At 43.5% G+C, this 25,426-nt stretch overlaps 1 protein-coding gene across 2 annotated transcripts in view; it reads left to right on the top strand.

The window, feature by feature from the left end:
- Positions 1 to 16,182, top strand: part of CHN1 (chimerin 1) — a 100,318-nt gene extending 84,136 nt beyond the window's left edge. For both annotated transcript variants that reach the window (XM_065841197.2, XM_071811113.1), the window contains 5 exons: positions 9,527 to 9,700; positions 10,392 to 10,469; positions 11,629 to 11,766; positions 12,792 to 12,897; positions 15,249 to 16,182. In XM_065841197.2, coding sequence (XP_065697269.1) covers positions 9,527 to 9,700; positions 10,392 to 10,469; positions 11,629 to 11,766; positions 12,792 to 12,897; positions 15,249 to 15,420 — 668 coding nt within the window. In that variant the 3' untranslated portion in view covers positions 15,421 to 16,182. The remainder of the gene's footprint in view (positions 1 to 9,526; positions 9,701 to 10,391; positions 10,470 to 11,628; positions 11,767 to 12,791; positions 12,898 to 15,248) is intronic.
- Positions 16,183 to 25,426: the final 9,244 nt, after the last annotated feature.

Below are 25,426 nucleotides of genomic sequence, written 5' to 3'. Positions count from 1 at the left end.
TGTGAGGGATTTTGGTCCATGCTCGAGGTCCTTGGGCACAGCCAGGTGAATAGGGGATGTGCAGTGTGGTCCGTCAGGGTGGAGGGAGGTGCCAGACAGCTCTGCTCGCTGTCTGTGTCCTGCCTACTCGCTGCCTGTGTCGTGTCCTGCCTGGTTGAGGAGCAGAAGAATCAAGGCTCTCACAAGGACATGGCTTGTAGCCGACCCACCTCACTTGTCCTCCCCTCCCCACAAGGCTGGCTTGTAGCCACTTGCCAACTCAGCAGTGACTGACAGGGAAGTGGGGGCTTCCCAGAGGATTTTATTCTCATAAACTTAATAGAAATCAGCAGCTGGGTAAAGGAGAGGAACTCTAGGCAGAGCCTCGCAGGGACAGCGATGGCAGGACAGGCTCAGCATTCCCCACGCTGCCTTGTGCTGTCGGAAGTTTGGGGTTCATGTCCGGGGGCAATGGGGAGCTGGAGCTGCTGCAGCGGAGGCATGTGTAGCCATCGGAAATGGGAGCTAGGTATGAAACAGCTGTTCACAGTAGAATTGTTTGCTTTGGGATTGTTTTGTCTTTCTGCAAACCAGCAGAGGAGGGCTCATGTATCAGTGTGGCCCATTGCGGGGTTGGAATGTTGTTTTGGAGGTGGCTTCATTTGGCTGGATCTTTTAATTTGGTTTAGTCCTGTTTTGTTTCATCCAAACAGCTGAGCTTCTGGGTTCCTTTCTGAGGCAGTGTCTACCTGCTGCTGTCAGCTGAGGCTGTACCAGCCATCAGAGAGAGAAGCTGTACAGATCTGGGCAAATCAGAGGCAGGTTGGAGGTGCACAGGTACACTGAGGGTCTGTGTAACATATTTGCATGCAAGAACCCAGACTTGAGCGCCACGGGTTTGGCTGAGTTTACATGGGTCTTAGGTTTTTATTTTTTTTTAAAAAGGTAATAATTTTGCTTCCAAACTGAGCCATTTTAATATGGAAATAATGAGACACAGTAAACAAGGAGCTGCATGAGGCCATTGCTTTTCAGAGTGGGTTTGTGATTCAGAAAAATTACAGCTTTTAGCAGGAGGCAGCCCGCTTGCATTCAAATGGGGTTCGATGCCACCCCAGGGAAATCCACAAAATCTGTTTTGTGGTCTGTATGATCCTTTTATTGAAAATACCTATGAGCAAAGCTGCACTGATCGTATGTAATTTTACACTTTCTAAAGCATTTGCTTTTTATAGGAAACAGTTGCACATCTCAAGAGGACTCTATTTGCTGTACAGAAGTGATGAGTTTAACAAATACAAATGGGTTACTGTGCGGGCAACTCTCAACCATTTTAAATCCACTTCTCTGCAGAGGCACAAAAACATTAAAGAAGGGAGGTGTGGGACAGTCCGAGACTGGACAACAAAGATAAATGTCATCCATTTCAGAAAAGAGAAGGGGGAGCTGGAGGAGAAAGTGCAGCTTATTTCTAATGGCTGATAGATCTGTTTTTGTTACATAAATAAGCCGATCCTTTGAAAAATAATAAACCAGAACCAAACATTTTTAACAGTATGCATGCCATAGCAACCGGCAAGGATGCCTTAGCAACTTGAAGTGCCTGGACTTGTGTTTTGTTGCAGTCCGGCATGACTGAACGTGTCCTTCTCTGCCAAAATACAGCCCTGGGTGTGTCCAGGATCTTGTCAGGTGCAGTCCTGGATGATTAGCCCTGGAAGATTGTTTCTCCTTATCTTATCCTTGTTCAGGTTTTATGGCAGACAAAGAAGTACATCTCTTTCCTCCATAAAGATGAGAGGTAAATGTAGGCACCATGTTTGGCACCTGAAGGGTGGTTATTGGTTGAGGAAAGAGGTTGAATGTCAACTTGGCTACAAAGGTTACGGGATTACTGCAAACCACCAAACATGGGAAGACTTTATTTTCTTCCAAAATTAAGACTTACAGTGATATCCAGGATTTGGATCCTGTAGGAAATGAGTTGGTGGACCTAGCCTCACTTCTGCAGGAGGCATATCCAGGAGAATATAGGAATAATTTGTTTTTCCGTGAATATTATTCTCTCAAATTTGGGGTTTTTTTTCATCAGTTTCTTTAAAGTCAGATTTGCTTCCTTGGAGTAAATCCTTACAATAGGCACCTGCCCTACTGCCTTGGAGGGTCGTGCTTCCAATTTTCGCATCCCTTAAAATTTTTGTGCGATGAAGACTCATCTGTATGCAAGGAATCTGCCTTTTCTGACGGCATGCTCCATCTCCAGCGTGCTTTCCTGCAGGCTTTTGCCATAAGTAGAAATGACTGCAGAAGTGTTTGAAATTGTAATGCCACCAGCTTGTGTAAACATTGAAGCTAAGCAGAAGCTAATGAAGATGTAAGAGTTTACCTCAGCTCAAAATCCAATGCATGAACTTAAAAAACAGCATTCTTAATTACATTCCTCCTATGAAAGGCTCCCCTGTGCTCACAGGGCTAATCCCATTGCCCAGAAAGTATTCAGGAGAGAAACTATAACAATATGCAAAGAAAATGTGTGGATAAGCACCAGGGAGTTCAGTGTGTGTTATCAGAGATGAGAGCATGGCGTTAATGATGCTGTTGGTGCACTACCCGAGCAGACTAGTAGACGTGTCAAGCTGCTGCGTGTGTCCTCTCCCCTACCCCAGGCCATCAGAACCGTTTAGGTTACTGTATAATCTGCTCCTTCCCCTGTACTATTTTTCTCATTGTTTTTAATGAATCAGTGATTTAATCAGATTTTTTTGAATCGGCTAGTTTAAATGCATTGATTATCTTAAAGGGAAGATATTTTTTTTTAACTGTATTTCACCAGATGCTTTTGATAGTGTTTTTGGCAGCCCCTTTTTAACACCAGGCAGCACCACACTCTGAGGCTGTATGTGAAGCACCATTCCTGCTGCCGTGATGGATCTGCTCTGAACTATCTCAGCCTGCCACCCATGTGGCAGTGGCCTGTCTTTTGCTTTCCTTGGAGCAGGTAGCTGCTCTCTGAAAGACTGATAGACATGAACTTGCAGCTGAACTATCAGTGTGGGGGCAACCAGCTGCCACTGGCTGAGCCCAAGCAGGATTGCTGATGGCCCTGACCGCAGTAAACCGCAACAGTTCCTTTTCAGAGAAGTTTAAGTACAGTCTCAACACAGCATTGTTTTGTGAATTACTGCTTGAGTCTTTAATTTCCCAACTTCATCCGTTTCCTCCTGCAGCAATTGAAAAACATAAAACTGCCCCATTTCCTTTGCCATTTTGTTTTGCCTTGCTATTAAATCCCTTGTGTTGGACAGCCCTGTGTTTCTCCACTGGTGTGTAAGGATGGAGGAGACCACGAAGGAGCCTGCTCATCCTCAGGCATTAGTTGTGCAGGTAAAATACTTGTGCTTTTAGTACATGGAAGAACGGCTAATACTCTTGTGACAGTAACTCAGCAAAGGGGAAGACAAGGTGTGCTCATCGTGTTACCCACTCTCAAGATATTTTGCAGACCTCACTCACGATAAGGTCCCATTCTGGCCACACCTGTACCTTAAAAACACATCCAAGCTTGTGAGATGTGCACCCGGATTCTGCTGGTTTCCCTGGCTGTGTAGGGCATGGACAGTCAGCCTGAAAACTGAGCAGGAGCAAAGCAAAGCCACACCTCAGGCAGGTGATGCTGTTGGAGATGCATGCTGCCTGACAGGCTGCTCTGCCAGCTCAGGATCTGGTGGTGTTCCTGCAAGGAACACTTTCTGAAATTTTGAAATGCTAATCAGCCAGCAGAGCCTTGCTTCAGAGCCATTCCCATGGGGAAGCTATTCTGGAGCTATATATTCTTGAAACTGTAAGTCCTAAAAGCAGCTTTATCTCCAAGCCCACACAGACCTGGAAGCCTTGAGCAAGCCAGCGGCCCGTCAGGAGCTGTTGAGGAGGTAGGCAGGTGTCAGGGAAGGAAGCCAGGGAAGTTTTTGAACAAACTGTCTGTAATCATTCAAAACTTGCATAAAATCAAACCATCACCACCAAACGTGTTCTGCTGACAGAACATTTCACTTGTGTTTTCTAACCAGCTTTTGATTCTTTTGATTTGAGTTAAGGGGGGATTGGCTTGTTTGATGGGTTTTTTTTCTTTTTATTTCATAAGCCTTGATTTTTCTGCAGTATTCGAGAATTTTGTTGCCAAGTAACTAACTGCCCTCTAGAAATTCCTTCCTGAAGAATAATATACCCTACATCACATGAGATAGTAGTATGGATGATATGGAGGTTTGTGGGAGCATACACATACATTTGGAAGCAATTTTTGCCATGGCACTGCAAGACTCTGGCAGGACCAGGATTGCTTCCAGATCTGTATGGCACAAATGGCACACACGTGAGGTGGTGCAGCAGCTTGAGTGTTGCCATCCAGGCTGGAACAGCTCTGCTGAGGAGGAGGAGGAGGACAGACCCTCACGGCACTCCGCTGATAGCGTTTGGAAGCACCAAGTGCAGCATGTGGGGCTGGTGGGGTTGCTACGTTCATGTGCTTGTTGGCGCACACTGCATCCAAGGGAGCAGAAAACGTTGCTTCCTCTGTACAGAAAGAGCATTGAATTATTAAAAGGAATCTACTAGCTTGTGATTCATTTATGAGAGCAAATTCCTTTCTAACCTTTTCACCCTTGCAAAAGTAATGATGCAAATTCTTTGTCCTTGCATAGAACCCGTCATCTTCACGTGCTGACTTGCCAAAGATGAGGGTGTTGTCCTGCCTGGCAGGTACCGCAGTGGAGCCACCCGAGGCAACACACCGTGCTGGTGTCCCAGCACTGTCCTTCCCACCCTCTCACGCTCACTGTACTCCTCTGAGGAGTGAGTCCTTCAGAAGCTTTTGCAGATAATGCAAATCTACCTTTTAGCTCCTAAAGCTGCTCCTCAAAGTGACAAAATGCATAAATTTTCTTTAGGATAATTCAAAAATACAATTAGAGTGATGGATGTAGCATACTGTATCATTCCAATGGAGCGTGATCAGCAGCCATGTTAGCCAGTAAATAATAAAGCAAAGCAAATCTAAAACTGACTAAAATCAAATCAGCGTTATAACAAAAAGTGACAGCTAAGTATATTTTAGTCTCTGCAAATATTTATAATGTGTGCTCATGGGTGGTATTAACATACATGTATCTTTTGGCTCTCCTCATGCATTAATATGAACATGTTATTTGTTCTTTCAGCCCAGTGGACTAACATCAGTATTAGCTGTTTCTAAAACATTACCAAACCTTTTTGTAGGCATCATAGGAAAGTATTTTCAGGCTGGTTTTGAATTTAAGACCTCTCATAGAAGTAATGTCACAGCCTCCTATGTGAACTCTTTGATCAATATGCTATTAAAGTCAGGGCAGCTTATCAGAGACTTTTAAACCTGTCATCTAAAATTACTCCACTTTTTCTTTTTCCTAAATTTCCAAACTTCCTATAAACTCTTGAATTTATTACTGCATTTTTTTTTGTAACAGTTGGTATATTTGTAACGTGGCCACAGTTTGACAGCGCTGTAGAGAGGAATAGTATGCATGACTTACAATTCTAGTCCTGAGAAATCATGTCTGTATAAGGTGAAATTCTGATTAACTGAAGTCAGCAGAAGTTTTCCTATTGACCTGCAAGGGTTCATGACTGCATCTTTTAAATCTGTCCTGTATTATTATAGGATTTATCAGCAGATCCAATTGCTTTATGGAGATTTTTCTTTAGCTCCTCATAAATTTGTATAGCCAGCCAGTGGATAAGCTCTGATGAACTTCTGTAAGAAACAGACCAGGCTCCTAGTTACTTTAGATCCAGAGTGAAGCTGTTCCAGCTTTATTTTGATATAACCAAAAGTAAATAGTCCCTAAATGTGAAATCAAATGAATCCTCTTGGTCTTAATGAACCCAGCCAGAGCACAAAGCTCATCTGTGAACAAGACAAGCGCAGTCCTAAAGCTTCACCACGTGACAGCATGCAGACAGATTCAGGACTTGGCTTTCTTGTTCCTTCCTAGCTGGTTCTAAAATAATGGGTTTCAAAGTTTTTGTGAAGCATCTGCAATGAGAACAGAGGGCATTTTTATTTAATTGTATGCAATTTGCAGCATAAATCCTGTCTTTAGTGCTAACAAGTAAGCTGAGTATAGTTCAGGGCTGGCACATTCCAGTGCTCTATGGAGAGGAGGACTGACCTCTTGCCATTGTGCTTTTTACCTTGTTGGAGTTAGCAAGACATCATCCTTCATCCTGAGGTGCCAACCGCAGACTAGTGACTGAGACGTGGCTGTTCTACCTTTCACAAAGTGTTGCTGGCTGTGGAGAGGGGCCCAGCTTGGTAGGAAGCACAGTGCTGGTGAATTACAGCTTCCTGACTGGAAAAAAATATAATTTTTCCCTTGCAACTTGACTGAAATCTCCTAGAAGTATTTATTGATACAGACTTGCTAAAGTGAGGTGCACTGCTACACTTACTTAAGAGGTAAAGAGCTTTGATTGTTAGGAGGATACTACACAGCCCAGTAATATTGAACCTAGTGCTTGTGCATTTTCTAAGCATTAAGTATCTGAAATATTTCTAGGTTTTAAATGTTTCTCAGGAGTGTTTGTAAGCCCTTAAGCAGTGGGCTGGTACCTAAAGTCTAATCAAACACAAAGGAAGAACAAGTGAGAGAGGAGGAAGATTGACTTTTGCATTTGTAATTATTATTCTGGTATAATGAGGTCAGATCCAAAGCCCAATTTGAATCTGTGGGATCAGAAATAACACAGTTATTTTCAGAAGCAGGGTTTTCACATTGAAAACATCTCTGTAAATGAGATTAGATTTAATGAAATGAAACTTTCTTGTATATAAATACAATTAGGATTGTCTCTGTGAATGCAGTTGTTTTAAGTATAAGATACTTGAAAGCATGTTTTTCCTGGTTTTGTATATTCAAGTCTTAATCATCCTTGGATTCCCAGAAACATAACTCTGAGCTATATTGTTGTCTGTATGAAGTAGCTAATTTGCGCTCCTAAAATCACCAGTGAGTCCTCATGAGTGAGACGCTACCATTCCAGTCTCATAGACATCATTTTTGACAGATGTGCTACACTATTTCACGCATGTTGAACTAGGTGCTGCTTGCAGCAATTGTGAGAATTCTATATATAATTATATTTGCATTTTTAAATACCGTTATTGCAAAGTTGGAGTTTCAAAATAGAGGAAATCAAGAATTAAGATTTCCTGTGTGGTCTTAATTTGTTTCCCTTCTGTGTGCAGTCAGACATTGCCTCTAATTATTTGGCTACTTAATATTTTTACTCGGCAACTTCACCCTTATTCTGGAAGCAGAATGGATGGTACTTGCTTAATAACACTCGTTCAGCATTTTTCATCTGTTGTTGTTAAAAGTGTAGCCATTGGTCTTATTAATAGCACAGTATTCAAACCTTATGCCAAAGAGGAGTAATTTCTCCTCTGTATTTCCACAAACTTCTAATGAATTTTTTCTACAAGACCCAGAGGAGGGAAGAGCAACTTCTGCTTCCCCTGTCACAGTTCGAGCACTGAGACACTAAAGGGATCTGGGTCACATGTTTCCAATGAATTTGGGTTCCCTATTTAAAGCACAGAGGGACCTGATTTCTCAAAGTTCAGACAAAATGTAGTGCTGCTAATAGATACTTAAAGTGCAGGTGGAGCTGCCTGGTGTGCTCAGAGGTTCCTTATTCCATCACCCAGAACCACAGGTAGGGTGGGTGCTGGGCATGAGGAGGTGGTGTGGCCATGCACCTTCCAGCTGGAGGTCTTGGAGCACCAGATTAAATGTGGGATTTACAGAAATGCCCAAGGGAAGGCAAGACCTTGGGCTGTGGAGCAAGGTAAGTGAGGGGCTGAGCAGGGAGGACCCCATGGTACCCCCGCAGCGCTGTGTGTTTGGGGAGCTCACAGCACAAAATCCCACCCAGGTGGGAAATTCAGCATTTGCAGTTCCCTGTCTGGTGCGTTAACCACTCTGCACAGAATAGCTGAAGAGAATCTTAATCAGGTGTTTCATCTGGATTGGGATCTGTGCGACTTTTGACTGATTGGATTGAAGGTGACATGCCAAACTTTAATTGCAACCAGAAACTGGATGTTTTATAGAGGAACCTAAGTGACAAAGCTGGTTGATTTACAGGCTTGTTAAGTAAACAAAGTGCTTTTAGCAGCAGGCTCCAGCTGACTTTGTGGAAATTAAACTTAGTGTTGAATTCTGGGGTTTACTGTTTTGGAAAGAACAAAGTCAATCTATGGAGCATTAATGAAAATACAAGTATTGGCAATGTCAGCAGGAACGAAATACAAAGGGAATCTATATATACACTCAGTACTGTGGTGGGAGAGAAAAGTACAGCTTTTCATCAAGACATTGAACCTTCAAGATCCTGCATCTCTTAATTCTGCAGAAATCCAGGAGGCTCTGCGTGGCAATGCAGCGGTGTAGAGAAACACTGACATGGTGGTGAAAATGGAGTCACTGGGGGCTGCCCTGGGCACCATGGGATGCTGCCTGATGGTGTTAACTGCAGAGTGTGCTTAGCTTAAAGGGGACTGTCTTGCTCTTCCCATCATCACTGGATAATTGGTGGTGTTTTCCAAGCTTTTTCTTCCTAAACCCTGGGTATTATGTTTTTGAATGGCTTTGGGCAACACAAACATTTTTTTGTGACCTGACTTTAGTTAAGTTTCACTTAAACTCTCATTCTCTCTATGTTTACAATAAAGCTGTGAAGTTGTTTGTGTTAAAAACGACAACACAATGAATCTTCCCTAAGTAATTTTTAAAGTAAACAGAATTGGTTTGGTGCCTGCCAACACTTTGTTTCAGAAAGACCCTGTGAACAGCATCGGAATTGCAGCTGCTGTGACTTAGCAAAGTCCTTTGTAAACTGCTCAGTAGCGAGAAACCACCAGCCAGCTTGGTGACTCCTGCGTCTGCTTTTCAGTCCCCACCAAGCTGGGGGATTCGCCCTGTCGCTAAGCATGGGCTGTCATACCTGGCAAGATCATACGCATCCTTGAAGTGGTTCAGATCTCGGGGCTGCCTTGCCAGCATGTGCTGCAAAGGGTCTGTAGCCTTCTGAGACCCCAGCCCTGCCTTCATCTCTCCCAGGAGGTGTCCAAGTGACACAGTCCAGCACTATGTTAAAGCAGTAGGTGTTAAGAAATCCACAGCAACTTGCAAAGAAAGTTTAGATTGTGATTGCAACATACATAATAGTGGTGGGGAGCTTGATTCCCTATTCAAAAAATCATATGAAAAATTTGTCACTTTGTGATAGATCTTCTAGGGATAGAAGAAATTTCTTGGGTAGAAAATCTGTCTTACTGCAGGTCTGTCCCTATGTCGTGCATTTGATGGTTAAGAGGTCTCAATAGAAGTGTTATAGTAGTTGTGAGATCAGGCCAGAGCCTGCAGGAGCCGTACGTGCTCCACGGTACTGACCCCGGGATGCATTGTCACCAGACACCAGCCTAATTGTCTTTTCATTTTTCTCTCAGATTGCGGTTTAAATGTGCACAAGCAATGTTCCAAGATGGTCCCAAATGACTGCAAGCCAGACCTGAAGCATGTCAAAAAAGTGTACAGCTGTGACCTTACAACGCTAGTAAAAGCACACTTCACTAAGAGACCAATGGTAGTAGACATGTGCATTAGGGAAATTGAATCTAGAGGTAAGACATAGTTAATGGACTTGTGTTGCTTTACTGATAATCCATTTAGATTGATCTGGGTCATCTGGATTTCTGCTGAATGTATGATTGCTCAAAACAGATTTGCACAGGACATTTTATGACTGCCAATTATGCTGCACAGCTAATATTATATTTTACATTACTTCATGGTTCATACCCATTTGTAATTTTTATAGATTCTGCTCAAAATTGCTTAATGGATAATTACTGCTTTATAGTTATGTATTGGCACCTATCTTTCCAGTAAAATTAAGTGAATATGCTAAAACAAAGGCAGTTAGTATTGATGAGTTTCCTCTTGTTAGTTCCCCTAGCCCACACTGAGAATCCTGTTCTAGAATTAGTGTTTGCTTTCACTCTGAAATAATGACTGAACATCAAGTGTGCTAATCTCAGTTAATTTTAAAATCAGTTGTAATTGGCTTAATATGTTTCTTCAGCTCTGAAATAATTTGCATAAACATGATTTAGTGCTCATGTAACGAGGCAGCTAATGCAAGGGACAGGGTTAAAAGGCCAGGATAAGATTTCATTCCGAAAGAAAAGCCTGATAAGGCTTTTAAAACATGTCCTTTTCTGCCTTAAATGGAGAACTGATAAAGGAAGAACTGGATAGAAGGAAACTGTAGAATTAAAACTAACTTTAATCTTGTTAAAATGTTCATTGCAGGTCTTAATTCCGAAGGACTATACAGAGTCTCAGGATTTAGTGATCTTATTGAAGATGTCAAAATGGCGTTTGACAGAGGTACAGTCTTTCCTGCAGGCTGGGACTTTGTGCTGATGTAGTAAATACACACAATTACTCTACACAGCCTGTTTCATGCTCCTCTGCCTCAGTGTGCTGAAGGGGTCTGGCGGCTGCACTGGCAGAAGGGGACCCCCCCCTCCAAAAAAAAAAGTGTATCAGCTTCACTTTGGACTGTATTACCGAAATCTGCTTTTCTCCTTCCATCAGTATTTGTGCTTCAGTAATGATGTGCGTAGGAAAGGACAAAGCTTTCTGAACTACTGCCCTAGTTTTCAAGTAAAACTACGCTCAGGGTGGTGGGGGAGGAATAGAGGGCAAGTGGTAAAATGCCTTAAGAGGGCTGTGCAACTTAAATCCATCTTTCTGGATGAAAGCTCCAAAATAATAAGATGAATACAATAGTGCAAACAAAGTTTGAATTATTACAGTCTAAAAGAAGGTCAGTGAGAACAAACTCTTCTCTCTGAGAAAAGGCAGTGGGAAAATTAAAGGCTTTCCAGCTGCAGTCCCCCTATCCCAGTAGGAATCAAGGCCAAAATCCATGCTGGAAACTCTCTCTCCTGTTTCTCTGGAGGACTGGACCTATTCAGACACCATCTGCCTCTGCAGCGTTAGCAGGGCGGGGATGCGCTGGAGGAGCCAAGCTCTGGATCTGTGTCCACTGTGGTCAGGAGTAGGTAGTGTGCTGTAGCTGAACGGTGAACACATGTTTTTCTTATAAAATGGGGAGGCTGTGGACTAAGTTGGTTTTCTTTCTTTTACGTTTTTTCCCAGCCTCCCCTGATTTCTCATTCAGTGCTGACAAATGTGGTGTTTGGCAATGCAAAGTGCTCAGAAATAGCTGAACTTCCACACATTGCTACAATATAGATACTGCTAGATCGGGCAGACAGGTTTTTTCCCCAGAAAAACCCTGCATTTTTTGTAATCATTTGAAATGAAGAAAGTATAGGTTTCTTTATAAAATGCTTGAGGTTTTCACCCTGAAATGGTGAACTTCACAGCCCAGTAACTTTCTGGTTTGGTTATGAAAGCCAAAATTTGTACTTGTGTCCATTTTAATAATGTTTGCTTAAGCAAGTAATTTTTCTTTTGAATGCTGTTTTATATCTGTTTACATTTCCAAGGCTTTAATGTCAGTGCCTTCTCCACACAGATGGGGAAAAAGCTGATATTTCTGTGAATATGTATGAAGATATCAATATTATCACTGGTGCACTTAAACTGTACTTCAGGGATTTGCCAATTCCACTCATCACGTATGATGCCTACCCAAAGTTTATAGAGTCTGCAAGTAAGTGTAACGCATCTTCCTCCTGGTTTTCATTCTCAGCCTTTCTCCTTTTTGTGCAGTACTTGCCTGTTGATTTACTAGCTGTCCCATCAGCTCTTACCCTGCATGCCCTATTTAGTAAGGATTGCAGGAGTAAACGTGCACTGCACATTACGACATGACCGCGTGGTGCTGCGTGATCATGGTTACATTTTTCCTTGCCTTTGTCACCAGGAATGCTTCCTTTTCATCAGGCATTATGGATTACATTGGTTTGTATGCCTTGTGTGAATCCCTAGTACTTGACACTGACATCTAGATTCTGCTGGTTTTGTCTTGCCTTAAAGAAGGTGATTTATGAAAACGTTCAGAAATAAGAAGTAATTTTTTTCTAGAGCTGTCCATTTTGAGTGTTCTTACAAGCTGATAAGCACTCATTCTAAGGCTGCCTTCGAGGCTGGCCTTGCAGACGGTGAATCTGCAAGCACGGCAGCAAACCCAGCTGGAACGTTTCTCTCTGCCGAGCATCCTGGCTGCCTGAAGCATCTCTGCAATGTGGCACTCACACCAGCCACACCTGGAAACGTGTGAGGCAGCCGTGGGTAGGAAACAAGGGCCAGATGCTGAGCTGACTGCTCCACTGGAGAAGGTTCTTTCCAAGTAGCATGGACACAGCCAAAGACACGGATGGCAAAGTTCCCAGTACCTTCTGCTGTCCCAGGGTTGCACCTGTAGATGATTTGCGCAAAACTAGTCCAGTCAGCAAGGATTATCAGATTTTTTTTTTTTAGTAGGCTGCAGGGAATTTTCTGTCAGAGTGCAATTTGCTGTGGGGAGTTCTCTTTGTCCAAAACAATCACATCCTGACTGTGCTCTGAGCACGTCTCTGGACAGGCAAATAATACACTATGAGATTTGGGTGCATTCTGGAAGTAAGTAACCCAGCAGAAGTGTGGGTCCCTATGTGCTCTGTAGGCCACTGCTGCTGCCTTTCTGTGCATGAATTCTGGCTGTACGTGTGGTGCAGTTGAACATCTGTGTTTCAGAAACCACCGATCCGGATGAACAGCTGGAAATTCTCCATGAGGCGCTGAAGCTGCTGCCGCCTGCACACTGTGAAACACTACGGTATCTCATGGCGCATCTGAAGAGGTAGGCAGAAAGAACTCTAAGCCAAACTCATTTTTAGCACAGGCTAGAGACCTCCAGAAAGGTCTGGGTAAGGCCCACCAAATCCTGGAGACGGACTGTGGCGGGGAATATCTGTAGTCTGCACAACAGCGAATAGCCTGACACTGGGGTTTATCCCACTTAAAGCACTCACTAAGTACTTAAAGGAAATAAGTAAAAAAACCAGTTTTGAAGCACAAAAGTCATCTGCCTAACAAAGTTGCATTATATCTAAGGTTGCAGTGAATATTTATCTTAAGACTTTAGTACCTCTGGGAGGTAATAAGTTGCTCCCTGGGCAAAGAGCTAATACAACTTAATGGCTACAGACTGGTCTCTTTTTCTGCTAAGTCTTGTCTATGCTAGTCATCCCTGACACCCTGAAAAAGACAGCACACACTAGTCTTCAGCTGACACCAATTAGACACAGTGTTAATTGGCCCTCCAGCCACATATCTAGTGAGGTCTGCCAGCCATTCCTCATCAGCGTGGAGCCCCTTGTTCCACTTGCTGCCTTCTCAAAACTGTAGGAACATAAATTCTGTTTCTTCTTCTCCGTGGGATATGATTGAAGTTGGTCAGTAGGCTGAAAAATTACTAGAGAGAGACTGACAGATGAATATCTGGTACAACAGCACAGGTTCTGCTTCTTTCAGAAAAGCACGGAAAAAATCAATGTGATGTGTTAGGGTATCCATTTTAGTTTCTCAAGTAACATGAGCTTATCATCGGTATGTAAGAACCATTCCATTTCCTTAGAAAAATATTTTAAGCTTTCTTCTGCTTTTTTTTTCCTTTTGTAGTTCTACAAGTAGGAATATGTTGGGTCTGCTGAGTGCCTCGGGCAATATTTAGCTACAGAATTTCTGCTTGATTTGTCCATTTATTTCAGTGACATTTCTAATGGATGTTTTAGAACAGACACAGGGATGGAGAAACTTGGGAATGAAAAAAACACCTCACTGTTTGTGAAGTGTGAAGTTCATTTTTCCTTACACTGTTCAAGAGTAGCTGTTGCTGCTCCTAGTTAGCAAGTTGCTTTTGCGCATTGCATTTCTGGTATAGGTGAATGATAAGGTAGAAGGGTGGTAAAATTCACTCATTTTTAAACTTTGTTTTAATATATTTGCTAAAAAGAGCTGTGGTGCTCGACAGGCTGTTGTCTTGCTGCTGAATTCAGGTAATCAGACACAGCTCCTTTATCTGAAGTAATTACAGACTGAAGACACAGCAGCTTGGAAATATCGGTCTGATTTGTGTTAAAACAAAAATTAAGGCAGAAGGGAAAAAAAGGAAGAAAAATCTTGATTTTTTTTTTTCATGTGTACCGAAGGATTTGTTCATGCAATGCAAGATGCCACAGTGGTGAAAAGAGGAATAATTTAGCCACTCTTCAAGTTGCTATCCTGGGATTCTTAGTTTTTTCTGAGAATCTTTATGGATTCTTTAAACCTAAAACATTTGCATAATACAGACTTGTTTCCTTGAGCGAGGCAATTCACCAAGATAAATCAAGGCAGAAGCTTTGAGGCACATTTGTGTCTGTGGCCCCGGTTGCAGCTGCTGGGGACCCCAGGAGAGGGAAGGACGGAAGTGAGATTGTCAGAGCGCAGGTTTGGTGACCTGTCCAGCTTGCCATGCACACAACATTACAGCGAGACACTGGTGCTTTCAAAGCCACCGCAAAGTCATGGTTCCTGGGTTTTTTTAGTACACACCACAGGACATTATTTGTCTTGAAGAGGAACCAGGTATCCAGCTTAGTACGGTTACCCTGTACTGCCTAAATGCAGGGAGCTCAGACGTGATGTGCTTCTCCCCCATTGCTGTCGTATGCACAAGAGAGGAGCAGCGTGACCATGTGGAGCCATGGCACCAGGGGAACCTGGGCAGAACCCCACCTGGATGGGCACAGTAGCACATCTCTAGTGACCGTAAAACTGCTCACGTAATAACAAGCATGATCTGCTCCCCATAGGAATGGCCTCAAAACGTTGCTGCTGTGCAGAGCAAAAGCAAAATTGTTGTGATTTGTCTGAATTTACCCCTCAGCCCCCTCCCTCCCCACAGAGTGCCGACCCCTCCTGCAATTAAACACGATCTGGGTATGCAGTAGGAGGACAGAGACATCTGACCGTGAACCTGCACAGCATTAGCACTCGCTGACTTCTGAGGGTGTCACCCCACACCTCCAGGTCTGTCCTGCTGGAAACAGCAGCCTCTCCTGGCCTTTGGGGAAAGGCAGACATTTGTGTCCGGTTTTCTTGGTTTCCAAGCATATGCAGTCATGGTTTGGCATGGAATGAACTGAAAACCACTGTCCTGTTTTACAGAGTAACGCTCCATGAAAAGGAAAATCTCATGAGTGCAGAGAATCTGGGCATCGTTTTTGGACCAACTCTAATGAGAGCGCCAGAACTGGATGCGATGGCTGCGTTGAATGACATCCGTTATCAGAGACTTGTGGTGGAGATGCTTATTAAAAATGAAGACATTTTATTTTGAATATTCTGGGGTTTTGTAATAAAAAAGGAAGCAATGGTGTTCTATGGATGAAGGAATATTTTGAAGTAATTTAATGGCTCTTGTCGCTGAATTCCATATTTGCTAGAGCTTTTGATGTATTCAGGATAAAAATGAAGGAACTCTTTGTCATTTCTGTAGTGCCATTCAGCTGATGTTGAAAAAGGTTAACACATACTTTCCAGTACTAGTAATCCTGGGTGTTTATCATGTGGAAATAAAAAACAAAAAGCTTAAAGTTATTGCATGATTTGCTCCCTGTTCTCCCTGTTCTGGTGAGACTCATTCCATGAAGAAGACAACTGAACTGGTGCAGCATCTTTGTTCTGGATAGTTTGTGATTGTAATTCAGCATGTTTCTCCGTGTAAACCTGTTGTGAATTTGCTTTTATGTTCTATGTAATTGGTTTCTGATACTAAAAAGAAGGACGACTTACGTGAAATGGAGCCTCTGGCAGTTTATTGACATTTCATATCATTCTCTGCCACTTTTGGGGCTCATTTCTTCTTCCTGGGTTTCTTTCAGTTTTTTTCATCATATAGTAATTTGTTTTTTAACAGAAACAAAATGTGTACTTTAAATGTTACTTTAAGTAATTCTCCATGATGTTTATGGTGGTTGCAGCGAAATCTGCAATGCTGAGCAGTGTTCCTTTATTATTATTGCTATTTCAATTGTAATTTTGTATTTTTATCTGGCATGCATATATTAATTTATTAAATTTTGCTTTTAAAACTCTAAAATTAAGCTGTTTAGTTTTACTTAACAAACGTGTTTAAAAAATACTGTTTGTTTCATTGTTTCCGTTTGCACTTTAACCCTGGACACCCTCTGAATTCAGTGAGTTAGAGTTTTACCGGTTTTGAGAAGGGCGTTCTGGCCTAAAGGCTTCGGAACCTGACACTTCGCTAAGGTTCCCACAAATTCCTCTTGAATTTGAAAATTTCTTTCTTCGTTGTCCAAGATGCCTCTCAAGAATGCTTCAGAACCTTAAACCAAAAAAGTATTGTCAAGCCATTTACTACTTTGTGTTATATATATATATATATAGAGAGAGAGAGTTATAATTGGAACTGCAGTTTACCCTTAAAGAGTTGTAGCTGCCCCAGGTGAGATGGATACACCACTGAATTTCAAATGCAAATATATTACAGAACACTTACTTTGCGCTTAAAGTGCTCAGCTCTGGTGCAAGCGCTTTGGCCTGCCCTGCAGGCGTTCAGCCGGGACACTGTGCAAAGGGAATATGACCAAATCGTACCAGGGCGAGTGCACGACCAGTTTCACATCAAGCTGGTTTGCAGTCCGTACAAATGGCTATTTCTCAGTTTCAATTTCTGAACAAAAAATGGTATCCCCAGTGAGCGTGGTTTAGCGTTACTGGAATTCTCTGTGCTCTAATCATCCTAACTCTAAATGCTCCCTCTCCTGTTGGGGTTCCTGGTGGCACTGCTGCAGCTGGGAGTGGCAGACCAGGCACCAGCAGTGCTGGTGACCAAATGGTGTCTCCACGTCACCCCCTGGCTCTCCTTCTTCATTGCCTTGTGCACAGGAAAATACCAACATCAGAGAAGATCAATTGCAAATAGCACATTGGTTCAGTTCAAAGCTTTGGAGACTAATTATTTTGATGAATAGTGAAAATGTTTAATTATCAAGGAGAGCAGAGTGAGTTAGTGTGAGGCCTGCAGGGAAGACAGACATGATGAGATGCTTTGGTTGGGCACCTGACCTAACACCAGCCCCAAAGGAGAACAAGCAGGTGAAGCTGCTTGGGCAGCTTGGAGGTTCCACCCTTTTCCCTCCTCTCAGGCAGCCAACACCATCCAGAGGAGGAAAACTCCCCAGCAATTGCTGTCAGCTGTGCTCCCTTCTGTGAGCAACAAGGTGCCTCCCTGTAGTCTGTTCCTTTCCTTGCTGACCCAAGGCAGGAGCGGGGAGCAGGCAGCTCTTCTGGAGTTCCCCTGCAAGTGGGGAATGAAGGATCCCAGGAGGGAAAGGGTGAAGATGGGGGTTCATGCTGGTAAGCACATGGAGAGTGCTGTTTTATGCTTGGGGGGTAGTGAGGGGGCTGGAGAATGGGGGGAGATTTTGAAAGAATCTAAAATATCATCTTTTTTTCTTCTTTCTTTTTTTTTTTTTTCCAAATTTTCTGTAGTACTAAAAGTGACTTGCTGCTATAATTCCTGTATTAATTAATGCACATTATTGCTTTATTTATCCCAATGAACTGACCACAGCCTCCCTCAGCCCAAGAACAACCGCCCATGTTCTCCTCAGTCACATCTGCCTTGCGCTCTCCAGCAGCCACACACGTTCACTGCTACCTTGTTCCGAGCCAAGTCCTAAACACTCTGCGTTTCCCCTCACTGCCTTGACAGCAGCTGGTGCATTCCCTCACTCCTGTGTTGCCTAATGACCCTGAGTGTGCCAGTCCTCAGACTGTCCATCACTCCTGCTTTCCCTCGCAGAGTAATGTGCAGGGGCTCTGTGGCTCTGGTCCTCTCTCTGCAGGCAGTGCCTTCGCACAGCTCTCTCACATGGTTGTACTCCAGCATTACCAGGTCTGTGATGAGGAGGTGGGATGTTTTTGTATTAAATCATGCTGGCAAGCTTTTGCATGCATACGTTTCACCCACTTGTTGCACTCCTGTGTTTGCATTACTCGTTACATGCTTGTCCCTGAGATCTAATGCTGCTGCAGCTGTCCGTGGCAAATGCAGCCTTTTCTCAAAGCACATGGCAGCAGCACTTTGCAGCTGATGTGGGGTATGGCCAGAGAATGGCTGCTGTGGTGGCACCCCATGTCCTTTGGCAGCCTGGTGAGCCAGAGGAACACTTGGCTTACCTGAGCAAAAGGCATCTGTTGTTCCCCATTGCTGTGCAAGCAAACACAAACCAGGTAGTTGAAATGCCACTTCCAAAGCATATGGCAGGAAGAATGTAGTAAATGGGAGTTATTAGGATAATCGCTGTTTCTTCTTGTGTGGAACATCCAGCTCCTCTCTCGGTGCAGCAGTAGATGGGTGCTGCTGACAGTAGCGGCTGTTCCCCTTGCTTTTGAGGTGCTTTCAGCTGCCTTTAGAAGCACCAAGGCTGCTGAGAAGTACAAAGCTGGATCAGAGTCAGAGAAAAAAACACCCAAAATAGCAAGCCTAGATTCACCCTGGGGACACTCCATCCCCGCCTGGATGCCTTCCTGTGTAACATCATCTAGGCATTCCTGCTCCAGTGGGGGCATTGGACTAGATGATCTTTTGAGGTCCCTTCCAATCCCTAACATTCTGTGACTCTGTGATAGTCAATCTCTCCAATGCACACAGGGCAAACAAGGTTTGTGAGCTACTACCAAACGTCAGTCTCCTGCTGGAGATGCTGTTTTTCCAGCAAAGTTTAACAAGTGATTATGATCACAGCAAGTCCTGAAGGAAAGGAGAAAACCTGAATGGGGACCCCCTGCTGGGAGAAGAGCAATCAGTTTGCTGATTAACTAAAGGAAAAAAAGGCGGGGGCAAATAAAAGAAAAACACCCCAAAACAACCTCCCCCAAAAGCCCAGCTAAAGAAACATAACTTTTCCTTAATGCCCAGACACCCCTTCCCTGAGGGCTCCCTGATGAGGTTTACCACAGCCGGTAGGCATAGGACCCTAGAGGTCAGACAGGGAGCCCCTGCCATAACAAGCGCAGTGTATTTTCTGAGTCTCAAAGTCTGATGATATACGAAGGAAACTGCATGCCAGGCAATGATGAAACTTCAGAATGTGTTTATCATCAAATAATCTCAATATGCAAATAATTAAGGCTGGCAGAGACAAATGCACAGGTCGTCTGTTGTGTTAGGGACAGGAATGTGGGATGGAGGACCCAAATGGTCAATGAAGTACTTGCTTGACTTTGAATCACTGGAATCCGTATCCAATTACGGCTCTTTTTCCTTGAATAGTGATTTTTCATTAAGTGTGTAGGCAAAACCTCCATTTTAATCTTGTTTTTGTTACTATCCTAATGCAAATCTGATCTTTCTTGAGCGGTAACCATTAAAGCAGGTAGTGCAGAAATAAATTTTGTTTTTGCAGTGAGTTTGATACTTCTTTTTGCTAACCAGGAAGGTACTTTGCATAGGCATATAAGCAATTACATTGTTTAAGTTTCATTTAATCAAAATTTTAATTAAATGCAGAAACCCAGTATTTTTTGCATTTGTATTAGTTAAATGACAATACAATAAATAACCTAGGTCTATGAGAAGTAAGGGTTATCACTAAGTTGATTTGTTCTCCAGAGGAATTGATTTCCATGATGAATGCCTGTGATCTCTAGTTCAGGAGTTGACCTTACTGTCTCCAGTGCCATGGGGTACGTGTCTACAGCACAAGGCGGGGCTGGGCAGACGCTGGAGCCACCTCACTGGCAACATCTATTAAAAGGCAGTTGGCCACAGTCAAAAAGACAGGAAAGTGATTAAACTGAGAAAACAACTTCCTCAAACTTCTAAGGAAGAAATAAGGGGCGCTGGCAAGAAGTATGGGTTGGTAGCAGTCAAGAAACTTGCACGGAGTATGAGGGAAAGCAAGTCTTTAACAATGATAAAGGAAAGCAAAATCATAAAAAGTTATGGAGGTAGTGAATAACTGTTAAAAATGTGTGCCTAGTAAAAGTTAAATGTCAGAACTATTGGGGAAAAAATATTTAGGACAGTGCTTGGGGGCATAATTAGGAGCTTCAGGATGAAAAAAGAAAAAGGGAAAACTTCTTGCAGCAATTTTGGGAAAATGTCCCAGCAGTGAACCAGCCCAGTGGTTGAGCACAGGGTTACTTGACCTCCTATCATCTGGGCCAGGCCCCTGTACCTCGATGGCAAAGACATCCTTGGTCTGGGATTCCTTCCTGGCAGACCCACAGCTGTCCATGCAGCCCAGCACCGATGCGGCATGTTGGACCTGCTGCACATGGGGTGTGGGACACGTCCACCCCTCAGAGAGCAGCACGTGTGTCCTCACGCGTGTGACCAGGGGGCAGTGCTCCTTCCCTGCACAGGGCCAGGCTGCCTCCAGCTCCCAGTGGCTGTGGGATGGACGGAAGCACATTGCTGGCTGAGGCTGGATGCAGGGAGCCCATGATGAGGTTTTAAAGTCCTGTGGTGAGGCAAGCAAGCTGCCTTCTGAAACAAGTATGTGAACTGCTCTTTCTGCCAGATTAGCTGACAGGATGGAAAAACCTGTTATTTATGATTTTATGCAATACCAAACTTCTCCTGCTCTTCCTCCCTTAATGGCAAAGGAAGAAGTAAAGGCTTCTAAAAGGCAGATATGATATACTCACTCTGTTCCTGACCTAATTTTTGTATGCTGATGAATGTTCTGCAATGTTTTTATTATAGCTATAATTACATTGCAATAAGGGAAAAGAAACATTTAGTGAACCTAGCAATCATGGATTTCTTTTTCAGTCATGCAAAATTACTGCTTAGTGACTGCACATCAGCCCCAGAAAGCCTGTGTAATGCAGGAGCAGGCTTAGGAAATGTGCTGTGGACTGAAGTGATTGCTGAGTAAACCATGTGTTGCCACCTTCTGTGGACCAATTTGGACAGCACAACTCTTGAACTTCTCGAATTCCCATTACTGTTTTCATGATCAGAGTACCATTTCTTTCTTATATGATCTCTCCCAAGAGTGGTGTCAATGAGCTGCTCAAGGAATTTGTTCAAGATCTTTTTGTTAGGTATCCTTTCCTATTTCTCATGTCAGTATTTTGTCTCAAGGACATGAGCAGCTTCTTGTATTACTCAGGACTCTATCGCTACTCTGCCTCAGTAGATTGGAGCAAACGGTTCTTAGGCCTCTGGGACCCTTTGATTAATGTATTTCCTGAGGCAATTAGGCATTGTTTTGAAAAACATTTGGCAGCCAGCCAACACTCATTTTCAAACACTATGTTGCCTGTAATTTCTGTTTCCTGCTATCAAGCCTAGAGTTTGAATACTAAGCTTTTTCTCTTTGCCTCTTTTTTTCCCCATACCTTATTATTATACTGTGACAGTAAGGAAAATAGGGTGTCCAAACTATTAAAATTACTCATTTTGTAGACCAGTATTCATGTGGTTGTGTATTCTAATGCTTATTTGAAGGATCGCTCACTAAACCCAGAAGAACATGGCACAGCATTGTGCTGTTGTTCACTGCCCATCCCCAGCACCTACTCTGGTCTCAAAAAGGGGAGGGGAGAGATTCCTTTGATTGCTTTTTGGTTTTTTATCCCCTTTCATGTTCTCCAGCATCGTGATGCTGGACTTATGTTGTTTGTACCAAGCAATAACTCTCACATTACATCTTCCAGTAAATTACTGGAATTCAGTTACTACATTTTAACTAACACACTGAGATTGCTGCAAGATGGATTAGACAATGCCAACATGGTGCAGTACAAGATGCCTCACAAAAGAAAGGTTCAAAGCCCATCTGAACACCTTTTATTAAAAGCAGGCACATGATAATAATCACACATGGAGGAGTTTAGCATCTGTTGCAAGCTGTTCCCTAGGTGAGTTGCAATGACATCTGCAAACTTCACAGAAAACTGTGAACTTCTCCTGCAAGTACTTCCCCAGCCCACACATAATCTTGCTGTTCGGAGAAAAGACAGAGTTTCCAAATGTTTTACAACACAGTGGATACATTGGTGTTCAACCTGATAAAAACCCACCGTGTGCGGCAATCCAGATGCTTCCCCCATTAATCATTTATTTTCAAATATGGTGCAATGCTGAGTCCCTACAGCTCCTTCATATCCCTCACTGGAGGAAGAGTTGTGGTCTTCACACAGCTTTCTGTGAAGTTCTCTCTCCATAACACAATCAAGGGTCAGTCTGAAGCTAAGTTACAGCACAGAAGCAACTTGGCATTGCCTGGTGAGGACATTGGTGGTGGAGAAGGTTAAAGAGGAGGTGGAGTAGCCACAGAAAATGCGGGCTGACTTTTTCTGTCATCTGTGCCTGTCCTTGGGCTGGAAATCTCTCCCAGCATTAGGAGAGATCTGACATTCTCCTTCTTGTGCTGGTGGGAGGAAAAAACACATTAATGTTCCCTTTTCCATCTACAGCTCTGCTATTGGGTTTAGCCTCACTCCCAAGCCATCGTGTCAGTTTGTTAATAGTGTTAATTAAGAACGGAAAACTGATCTACCTACAGCCAAGTCTCCTTCTGTTATGAGTAACTTCAACAATGTGCTTTGGACAAGCCAACCCCTCCTCCTACAGCTCCCTTGGGCTCCAGTCAAAGACTCCTTTCAGTATCACAAATGAAGAGGCAGATATGCTTTGGAAGGAGTAGGCAGCCAACAGAATGCTTTGACTCACCTCACAGTGCAGGCTGAGAGCTTCCCACACGGCTGCTGGTGCAGTGGGTTGGGATGGGCAGCGCTGTGGCGCACCAGCACTGTCCATGCGTGTGTCCCTGTGTGGTCAGACAGAGGCCAGCTTGGTGTTGGTGGGTTGTCCTAACCTGCCCGCAGCTTGTGGGCCTATCTCAGCTGGATGGCACCAATGATCTGTGTACCAACAGTGAGATGTTAGTTTATTTTTTTTCTTTTTTCATCATTTTGCTGGCATGAGTACACCAGAAGCAGTTAGAGAAATTAGGTTCTTGCTGCTCATCATAACCTTTGTGGAGAGCCAGACGTCACTGTAGCATCCCTCCCAGTGCCCATCCCAGTACTTCACTAGGGACCTGCAAGTGCAGAAGGCACAGAAAGAGGAAAAAGGAAAGATACCGCAAAGTTTTCAGAATTAATTACCTAAAGTAGTCAGGAAAATTGACCAAGTAAAATGATCATGAGGAATTTTCTCTGCATTTTTAGTGGAGGCACACTGGACTGGCTGGACGCTGTAGAGAATGTCACCTGTCACCTGGACACGCAAGGGTGCTGGCACCATGAGGCCACTCGCCATGCTGCACTGTAAGCTGCTATAATACATGTGAATGCAGGCTGCTTGCCTGAAAAGAGAGCACAAAGTCAAGGGCTGTGTGACTAGTCAGTGTAGATGTGGCCTTCATCTGCTAGGAGGATTAATTTCACAATCAGGCTGATCTGAAAACTAGACATTGTTAAGAATCATTAAGCTGGAACTCTGTTCTGCTTTTGCTCCTGTGCGGCCTGGTCAGACTCACATTGCTCCCCTCACTGTGATATTCCCCCAAATGTTTTGAATGAGGTGGTTTGATTCCTATCAAATCCCAAATATGAGTGAGCAGGGAGATCTGGAATTCGGCTTTGCATGTGTTCCCATGTACAAAGTTAGTGTGGGCTGTCAGAAGAGTGGGAACCACCTCCTGACTGCTGCCAGCCCTTCAGCCCCTGACCAACGTGCCTGAGTGCTGCGAGGCCCACCCCTCCTATGGCAACCCAGAGCCACCACAAACTGCAAAATACACTCCAAAAGCGGGGGGTTTAATACTTTAGTTATCAATTTGAAGGTGTTTCTTGAGTTGAGGTTATGTTTTTGTTTCTCTCTTTTATCAGCTATAAACACAAGTCCTCTTGTCCAACACAAGAGGAACATGGCAAAGTTCTTGCAGCCTGCCAAGGAGGCAAAATAAACTTCATGCGACAAGTGAGAGCTACACACCAGGAACCACACAAGCCAGTTTTTTCCATTAATTACCAACAAAATGCTGTGCACGTACTGGCAAAGATCCCAACATAAGCAATGAAAGTGTGTATTTTGGCATGAGGTCAGTCTTGGGTAAAGCACACATCAACCAATCAATGTTCAGGAGCAGAAATCCGTCCCTGGAAACTAATGGACAGCATGGTAGATGATGGTGTTTCCTGCTCTAAAATGCTGCTGTGGCTCAGATAGCACAGTGAGGTAAATGTTGACTTTTTAAAGGCAACCGCTGCAGCTCTAGGTGAGAGGGATGCTTTGCAGAGATCTCCATTTAGTGTTTTCTGGGATTAGGGAGAGGAAGCACTTTGTGCAAAGGGAGAGGGTGCTCTGCCACTCAGCCTAGTTGCAGAATTTAAAATGACATAAACTTTTTTCCCATGTGTTTATCCAACTAATACTAGCCATGAAAGAATCTGTACCACAAAGCTAGGTATCCTAGGACTCATGCAGAGTTACAGAGGCATTGTCAGGGTCACAAAAGTTTATCCTAGTTGCACTTATTGCAGGTGTGGTGTGGGATGGTTTGGCACGTCTGCCTCTCATGACGATGTGAATGCTCCGCGGGAAGCAGATGACCTCCAGATGGATGTTCGTGCTCTCATCCCGTAGCTGGGCCTATGTGGGGAATGTGCTGTGGGGTGCTCTATGTTCCAGGAGTTAATTGCTCTTGTATTTGGGAGTGATGACATTGCGAAAGTGTTGTTGTCAATGATATCCTTATGTGCCAACAATCAGAGAAGGACCTGTGTCAGTTAAGAGCTAAAACGTGATTTTTATTTTTTTTTTTCCCCCTTGTGAACAGGGTAAGAGAAGCAGCTAAGCAGCGCAGCAGCTTTTAAGCATTGAAACCTATTTCCCACATTGCCATTTCTTCTTTCCACTGGTTGTGTAGTGGAGCTCCCCCCGAAATGTCTTCACAAAAATTGAATTACAGAGTACTGGCCAAAATGTGTCAGACCTCACAGGAGCTGAACAAGCATCTTGTCTTCATACAAAGCTAAAATTGAACAGTCTGCACTGCAGTTCCTCCAGTGGAGAGTCAATCTTCATTTTAAAACAGATATGTGTATTTAAACATGTAAATGTGAGATCCAGAAATATACTTCAGGCTAAATGCTGTCTGTGGTCCCACTCATGAAAGCCAGCTTATGAAATTAGTTGGACTTGATGATGTTAAAGTAATTTACAGTTGGATTCGATCTTCAGGGGCTTTTCCAACCTAACCTATCCTATGATTCCATGATAAATGGGATAGGAGTAGGATACGCATGCATTTCCAGAAGTCAGGCAATGCCAAGCTTTACTTTCTGTAACTCAA

Source organism: Patagioenas fasciata, chromosome 7 (assembly GCF_037038585.1).
Source record: "Patagioenas fasciata isolate bPatFas1 chromosome 7, bPatFas1.hap1, whole genome shotgun sequence".
Lineage (NCBI taxonomy): Eukaryota > Metazoa > Chordata > Aves > Columbiformes > Columbidae > Patagioenas > Patagioenas fasciata.
This window is presented reverse-complemented; position numbering and strand designations above follow the sequence as displayed.